Source organism: Lycium barbarum, chromosome 3, assembly GCF_019175385.1.
Source record: "Lycium barbarum isolate Lr01 chromosome 3, ASM1917538v2, whole genome shotgun sequence".
NCBI classification, from domain to species: domain Eukaryota; kingdom Viridiplantae; phylum Streptophyta; class Magnoliopsida; order Solanales; family Solanaceae; genus Lycium; species Lycium barbarum.
The window spans coordinates 117,378,185-117,386,258 of record NC_083339.1 but is presented as its reverse complement, the minus strand read 5'-3'; the positions used below and the strand labels follow the sequence as shown (position 1 = coordinate 117,386,258).

Here is an 8,074-nt window from a genome sequence, read left to right as displayed (position 1 = left end):
GTTTGTTATACAATGACTAATCGTAAATAAGATAGGTGAAGTTAGTTAAGCAAATATGATATTATTTCTTGTATAAATACAACAAAATGTACAATGATTGCATCATCAAGTCTTTATCAATATACAAAGAGAAAATTTTCTAATCTGTTCTTTCTTCTTACCGAAATTTAGTGATAAATTTAAAGGACTATTCAAGTATTAGTGCGTAATTAATTTAGTCAGTCTTTTTGACCCCCAAAAGAGAGCGAGAACTCATAAGAAACCCGCGCGGGCACAAAGTAAAATATACCAAAAAATAAGTTAATTCATTTAAAGGTACAATTTTGCCCTCAACTTGACAGCTCAGTCCAGGTCAAGCAGATGAATAGATTGAAAAAATCTGTATTTGTATTACGTTAGATTTCCCATTGAATCTCCCCAATGTCAAATCCTTATAAAACCTACAATTTTCAATTGCAAGTTGCAAAGTAAACGATTTTGGGAGTTTTTTTTTTGGGGTTTACGTTTCGGGTTAACAATCCTAAGTCCTTCATAGCTGATTTTTGTAGTCTTCCTTCACTAGACTTGAATAATCAATCACTTCCATAGAGGCAAGTCTTTTTTTCTCTTTTGGATTTCTCATTTCGTTTCTATGCAAATGTTGGGCTTTTTTAATTTTGACTTTCGAGGGAAGATTTTGTTTTGGTGCTGACTGTTGATCTAAACCTGCTATTCGTTTTGATTGGCGTGCCAAATGAGAGTCTTTCTATTGGCGTGTCAAATGAGGGTCTTTCTGTGGGCTTTGCCAATTTTCTCTATTTGGGATTTGCAAATCTAGAGCCCCCATTTTGATGATTTGCCCTAACAGATAGTTATATGAGTTTACTCATTTGAGAGATAGGGTACTTAATTTACTTATGTTTCTGTTTCTACTGAGGTTCATACGCTAGGGATCAGTTGACTTTCATTCCAATACTAAAAGCCAATGAGGACTCTTTAGAAATAGTGCAGTATAATCAGTGTCCTTGTATTTCTTTATCTTTTTACATATATTGGAATGAAGGGCGAGCCTTGGAGCAACGGTAAAGTTGTCTCCGTGTGATCTATAGGTCAGAGGTTCGAGCCGTGGAAGCAGCCACTAATGCTTGCATTAGGTTAGGTTGTGTACATCACACCCTTTGGGGTGCAGCTCTTCCCCTGACCTTGGGGCTGCCCTTTGGAGTGCCCACTTGGTCCAGTCCTAATCAATTTATTTGTACTATCACGTTTGTTTGCAGGCTATACCGTCTGCTGACTATCTGTGGAGAAGTTCTCATGGCTGACTCTGGAGAAAATAGTGCCTTGTTCCCAGTTTTTATATTGTCAATAATTGCCCTACCCTTAGTACCCTATACAATACTTAAATTACTTCGTGCTGCTTCAAAGAAGGAAAAGAGTATTCACTGTGAGTGTTCAGTTTGCTCTCGATCAGGAAAATATCACAAATCCATTTTTCGAAGGGTGAGTTATCAACCTAGCATCTGTATACAATTTTATGTTGGATGAACACATGGAGTTATGCTTTTAGTATTGTGGCCTGTATCCTGTTTTCTAATCTTTGAATTTCCTTGTGCAGATCTCTAAGTATTCAACCTGTAGCAACTTTACCGTGCTGCTGCTTTGGGTCATTGTGGTTTTCCTTGTTTATTCCATCAAGCAAAGTAGTCGTGAGGTAAAAAGTCAACCATGTCACAATTACTTCAGTTCTCTAAATGACATTGATAGGTTATCCTAGATTTTTCTCCTTGCATATCGATGATAGGAAGTTGGCAGACCGAGGAACTTAAATAAGGGGATTCAAAAAATGCTACATCCCCACGCATGGGATTTGGATTTGTGACTTAATATTATATTTTGAACCTCCTTTCCTACTATACTAAAAGCCTCCCTTTATGTCAAGGGGATTCGAAAACTTATGTATAGACAGAAAAAAAATCAGTTTTTACCCGATTTACGCAGTATAATGTTTTGGCGAAGGGGACTAAATTGAATCCCCCTTCACTACGCCCTTGATTAGGAAACCATACTTTGCTGTTTCCCCTCCCCCCACCCAGCCAAAAGAATTGAAAAGAAAAAAAAAAAAGAGCCAATAGATGTTGCAAGTAAATGTCTGGCTGACATTGTATCTTTTCCTTTTAAATCAGATTGAAACATTTGATCCGTTCAGTATTCTTGGGCTAGAACCAGGAGTTTCCGAATCTGTAATAAAGAAGGCATACAGGAGACTTTCAATACAATACCATCCAGACAAAAACCCTGACCCAGGTGAGAGGTGTTACGGGGATGCAGTTTATGTGTCACTTTACCTCTAAATGATGAAGATCCATCTATCAAAAAAAAAAAAAGAAAAAAGAAAAAGAAGAGAGAGAGAGAGAGAGAGAAAAGAAGGAAAGAAAGGGGAGGAAAAAAGAAACTGAAATCGATGAAAAACCGGGTATTCTGTATTATGATGTCTACTTACCAGTTATATTAATCTTTCTTCTTCATTTTCAGCTGCTAATAAGTATTTTGTGGAGTATATTTCCAAGGCTTACCAGGCCCTGACAGATCCGGTCTCAAGGGAGAATTTTGAGAAATATGGACATCCAGATGGCAGACAGGTGTTGATTCTTATCCAGTAACAAATTTATACAAGTTTTCTTATCTGTGGAATGATAGAAACATGTTCAGTGCCTTGAGATCTGTATATAGGTACTAACATTATTACATCCTGCTGTAGGGTTTTCAAATGGGAATAGCGCTTCCTCAGTTTATGCTTGATTTTAATGGCGCATCTAGTGGTATATTATTAATTTTGATTCTTGGAGGTTTTATACTGTTGCCAATGGTGTTTGGTGTTGTTTATCTATCAAGAGCATCAAAGTATGGGGGAAATTATGTCAGGCGTGAAACTCTTGCTGCTTATTTTGAATTAGTGAAGCCCTCCTTGGCTCCAAGGTAAATATTTTTGCTAAGCTTATGCACTGCAATTAGAATACAGCTGACATAAACTAGGTTAGGATTGCGATATAGCTGATTGATTGATTTTACATACCCAAAGAATCACGTCCAGATCATATGCCTTGCATACTGTCACCTCTAACATCTTACATGAATGTGTTTGAAAACAATACCATTACCTCTGCCAGAGGTCGATCTAGGATTTTTAGAACATGGGTGCACTAAAGAATTGAGAGAAAAAAATGCGTTAAGTGGGAATTTATCCTTGTTCCTCTAGGATATTAGATAAATTTTAGAAAATATGTACATAAAATACCTAGTTTTTCGGAAAGAGCATGGGTTCACGTGCCCCAATTTTCGCATGTAAATTCGCTTCTGACCTAGGACATTCACAAACCTTATGAAACTTTGTTAGAAAATTTATCTTCTTGGGAAACAAACTTCTTTTGCCTGAATCCTCAATCTCTGAAAATTAAGCATTTTGCCTTGGTTGATATTGGGTGTGTTCAATATGTGATACTTGTGGCTGTTTTTTAAACTGCTTGTGACACTTGAAATGACAGCAAAGTTATGGATGTCTTCACTAAGGCAGCTGAATTCATGGATATTCCAGTTCGAAGAGCTGATGATGAACCTCTTCAGGAGCTCTTCAAACTTGTGAAAGGTGAACTGAACCTGGACGGTAAGAATGCCAGGCAAGAACAAGCAAAATTTTGGAAACAACATCCTGCTATTGTTAAGGTGAAACTCATAAGAGATATAACAATGATAATTGAAGCCTTTTGTATTTGTCATGAATCTCTTGTAGCTAAGTGTAGTTTCCTTCCCTTTTCAGGCTGAATTGTTGATTCAAGCCCACTTACTTCGTAAAGCAGACACTTTCTCTAGTAACTTGCAGCAAGATTACAAACATGTGCTGCAGCTTACGCCTCGCCTTCTAGAAGGGCTAATGAAGGTAAATTTTTGCGTTACTTATAGTATCATGCAGTTTTTCACTCTCAGAGTTGAGTTTCATGCTATTATTATTCGTCAGATGGCACGTCTGATTCTAGTTTCAAGTGATTCTTTTTCTAGTATGTTGACTCTCAGTACTTTGAGTTGAATTTGATATATTGAATTTGCTAAAGAAGTACTAGGGTACTGGTGGGAAGCTGCTAAGCTGTCCAAATGGAAGTAATCGTCTTGTTTTTCTTGCAAGAAAACATACCGCCTTTTATTTTTTCCAAATAGAGATAACCACAACAACTCCAAAGTAAATACAAGGCTAGATGAAGATATAAATTGCTATGAAAATAGAGTAAGACATAAAAAGGCAAGCTCAAACCTGTAACATTCTCGGGAACTGACTTGGGTTTGATATTCATGAACCAGTCTAGGTTGACAAGCTTTTTAGCTGTCTAATCAAGTTTTCAAGAATTGTTCGAACCAATTTTCTGTTCCTTAGATTCTCTTTTCTGATCTTCATCAATCCAGACTCCTCCTCAACTTTCTCGTTTGCAACATCATAGTAAAATGTAAATTATGAGGACAAAATAAAGATATTAAATAGTATTTCACATTCCTTGACATATTTATGGCGGTTGGATGGTAACATTTTAAAATCTTTTTTTGTGTGTTCTAGATAGTTGCTTGGACTTATTTAATTTCTTATATATGTTGTTTTGAACTTATTTTGCCAAACAGCAGTTCTTTTAGGTTGAGATTGTCTGATGTTGATGCAGCCAGCCATCTTTTTTTTGTGCGTTAATATCATTTGCTTATTCGCTTCCGTTATTTCTTTTTTTCGTATTGCTTTGAATTGCTTGTCCTTTTGCCGAGGGTCTACCACGGAAACAACCTCTCTACCTCCCAAGGTAGCGGTAAGGTCTGTGTACACTCGACCTTCTTCAGACCCCACTTTGTGGGATTTCACTGGGTATGTTGTTGTTGTAATACCATTTGCTGCTGTTCAGTATGTGTTGGCTAATATAAGTCGACTTTATACTTTAGCTTTTGGTTTTTTATCTACCCTCTTCCCAATTGTGACTTGGAGTTGGTCCTCTTGTTTATTGTTCATGCAGATGGCAACTGTGCCACGCACTGCTAAGGGACATGGTTGGCTAAGGCCTGCAATCGGAATCGTCGAGCTGTCCCAGTGCATAATTCAGGTCTTTGATTTAGTGCTGTTTAAGAAACTCTTCTCTGATTGTCTCAAATGACTTATTTACTACTACTAAAGTAACTGTGAGCATAGTTTTGTCACCCAACTGCTAAAGTTTAGGTTGATTTAGCAGAAAGGGAGTATTTAGCAAAGTCTTTTCATCCATGAGGAGGTACATTGATTATGTTTTGATTTAAAGGAAGGTAACCTACGGTTTCCACCATACACATAGGAGCAAATTAGATTTTTCTTGTTTATTAGACCTGGCAACTGAGAGAGGTTGTCCCAGGAAACCGACCTAACAGGCCCAGGAAAAGGGGTCCAAAACCGTCCCAGATGAAAAAATGGCAGGCTGGGGCTGGTCCCAATGTAGCCCAAAATCGGTGCAGACTGGGCTTGGCTATTGGAAGGACCAGGACTGTGTTGGCCTGTAATCGAAAAAAGTAACTTAATTTTTAATTGTATTTGAGCTTTCAATTTGAAGAATTCGGTGAAACTTCCACCGTTAATAATATTTGAAGTTTCAATTTGAGATTTCTAAGTATTCCATTTGGAATTCATTTGAAAGTTAATAATGTTTGAGATATTTCTCTTCAACAATTGTTTTCCTGTTTTTATTAAAATTTTATAAGTTACAAACAAACAAACAAACCGGGCCTCGCCTAGTAAAAGCTAGTAAAACGTTTGGGGCCCTGAGCTGGTCTCAACCCCCTGGAAATTTTAACTGGACCAAACCATCCTAATTGGTAGGTCAATGTCAAACTCATGCCTCCTTTCATTGTATCAAAAGGCGTGCAACCTTATATTATCTGGCATTAATATTAAAACTCATGCTTCTTCAGCTTTTCAGAAAATTGAATCTTGTGCGTCTGTTGTGGATGCAGGCCGTTCCTCTTAGTGCTAGGAAGGCAGGTTCAGGATCCTCTGAAGGTTTTGCTTCGCTTTTACAGCTTCCGCATTTCAGTGATGCAGTCATCGCAAAGATAGGGAAGAAGGTAGGCATTATTTTCCTATCAAGATATATCAGAGACGTTCCTTAAAAAGATTGCAGCATTCTTTCTTCTGTTCCTATTTACTGCACTCTAATTGTTTAATCGTTACTCGTGACATGGTTCTTGTCATATTCATAACCTTTACTCCTTTTTGTCCATGGAAGGTGCGTACGATACAAAATCTCCAGGACATGACCCTTCAAGAACGTGCTGAGCTGCTTTCTGATGTTGCTGGACTATCTGCTGCTGAAGTACAAGACGTGGAGAAGGTACTGGAATTGATGCCTCGTGCAACAATTGTAGTTAGTTGCGAGACTGAGGGCGAGGAAGGCATACAAGAGGGGGACCTTGTCACGGTGCAGGCATGGGTGACACTCAGACGTGCTAATGGTTTGATTGAAGCTCTTCCCCATGCTCCATACTATCCATTCTCCAAGGGAGAAAAATTCTGGTTTTTACTTGCAGATGCCAATTCAAACGATGTCTGGTTTTCTGAGAGTATCAACTTTATGGATGAAGCAGCAGCAATAACAACTGCTTCAACAATAACCGAAGCGAAAATGGAAGCATCAGGGGCTAATATGGAGGAGATTGCTGCCGCTGTTAAAGATGCTGTTGCGAAAGTTAAGAGTGGGTGCCGACTGGTGTTGGGAAAGATCCAAGCTCCACAGGCAGGAACCTACATTTTAAACTGTCATTTGATGTGTGACGCATGGATTGGGTGTGACACAAAGACAAACTTAAAACTAAAAATATTGAAAAGGACCAGAGCTGGAAGTCGAGGTGGTCATGTGGCTGAGGGAGTGCAGGAAGAGAATGACGTTGAAGATGAAGATGATATTGAAGAAGACGAAGATGGTGATCAAAGCGAGTATAGCGAGGATGAGGATGAGGATGAAGATGCAGATGAAGATGAGGATGATGAGGCTGACAAACAAAATAATACTAATAGGAAGGGCTTTGCTAATGGTTCTGCTCGAAGAAAGGGTAGGAAGTAAGTTGAGGCAAATCTGATTCCGCATGAGGGACAGGATGGTCTGTATTTTTATATCCGCTGGAATAGTGCTATTCATTTTCTAGAGTTGACTTCTTGGCACTGAATGACCACATTTTGAGAAAGTTAATTTAAGAATTTTCACCTAACATTCTTACATGGTTTTGGCCAATTAATTTCCATTCACATATCTTCATGTGCTTTGATTTTTAGTTCACCTGTCCTTGCTCTTGGAAAAATTGGTTCCTACAGTTGTTCTCAACCATTGCCTCTGTAGGAACTCGTATTCTCTTCCTGTAGGCATAGGCGGGAGGTTATAGATTCAAACTCATTTACCCTTTTACGGCCGCAACCCTACTCCTGTTACATATGGATGTCAAATGGGCAGGTTGGGTTGAATATAGACAGCTTAGAATGGACTGAGCTAATAAATTAGTGGATCAAAGTTACTAGGGTTAAAATGAGCTAAACAATGATCATAACTTTACTTGTCCAATTTGTTGTTTGTTTTCTTAGAATTTGTTTAAGTACCTAATGATTTTTTTTTGTCTTTATTATTGCTATATATAATATACAAATAACATACCCAGTGTAATCCCACAAGTGGGGTCTAGAGAGGGTAAAATGTATGCAAATCTTATCTCAACCTTTAAGGGGTAGAGAGGCTGTTTCCGATAGACCCTCGACTCAAAAGAAACAAAGTCAATGCAGGGTTGCAAGAGAAATAAGACACCAATATATCAAGAGACCAAATGACCCACCTAAACTTGAACGGACCATATTTTCATGAGCTTATTTTGCGACCCTTACTGACACAACATCCATTTATCATCTTGTAGGTTTAAAAGCTCTTCACTTGATTCTCACCCTCTCATTTCACTTGAATATCCATCCCAGTCACCGGGCAGATTAACTTAAATTACACCTATGCTTTTGGGTGTTGCTAACTTGCTATTGGTTCATTTGACGATGAGTAGTTAGAGTCATCTC

At 38.2% G+C, this 8,074-nt stretch overlaps 1 protein-coding gene across 2 annotated transcripts; it reads left to right on the top strand.

The window, feature by feature from the left end:
- The first annotated feature begins 339 nt into the window (after nt 1-339).
- On the top strand, nt 340-7,235 carry LOC132631976 (dnaJ protein ERDJ2A-like). Of its 2 annotated transcripts, none has more exons than XM_060347752.1 (11): nt 340-590; nt 1,257-1,479; nt 1,595-1,690; nt 2,163-2,283; nt 2,512-2,618; nt 2,738-2,955; nt 3,522-3,699; nt 3,794-3,913; nt 5,019-5,105; nt 5,983-6,093; nt 6,255-7,235. In XM_060347752.1, exons 2-11 carry the CDS (start codon nt 1,294-1,296, stop codon nt 7,086-7,088), a joined length of 2,058 nt encoding a protein of 685 aa, XP_060203735.1. In that variant the 5' UTR covers nt 340-590; nt 1,257-1,293; the 3' UTR covers nt 7,089-7,235. The 2 variants fall into 2 exon arrangements, with proteins under 2 accessions (XP_060203735.1, XP_060203736.1); XM_060347753.1 differs by lacking the exon at nt 340-590 and adding an exon at nt 650-881.
- The last annotated feature ends 839 nt before the right edge of the window (nt 7,236-8,074 follow it).

What these genes read in the sequence shown, in the direction of transcription:
- LOC132631976 (XM_060347752.1), top strand. Translation starts at nt 1,294, where the DNA reads ATGGCTGACTCTGGAGAAAATAGTGCCTTGTTCCCAGTTTTTATATTG. An exon ending in TCAAGCAAAGTAGTCGTGAG is followed by an intron (nt 1,691 to 2,162) that starts GTAAAAAGTCAA and finishes CTTTTAAATCAG; the next exon opens with ATTGAAACATTTGATCCGTT. An exon ending in TTCTAGAAGGGCTAATGAAG is followed by an intron (nt 3,914 to 5,018) that starts GTAAATTTTTGC and finishes TTGTTCATGCAG; the next exon opens with ATGGCAACTGTGCCACGCAC.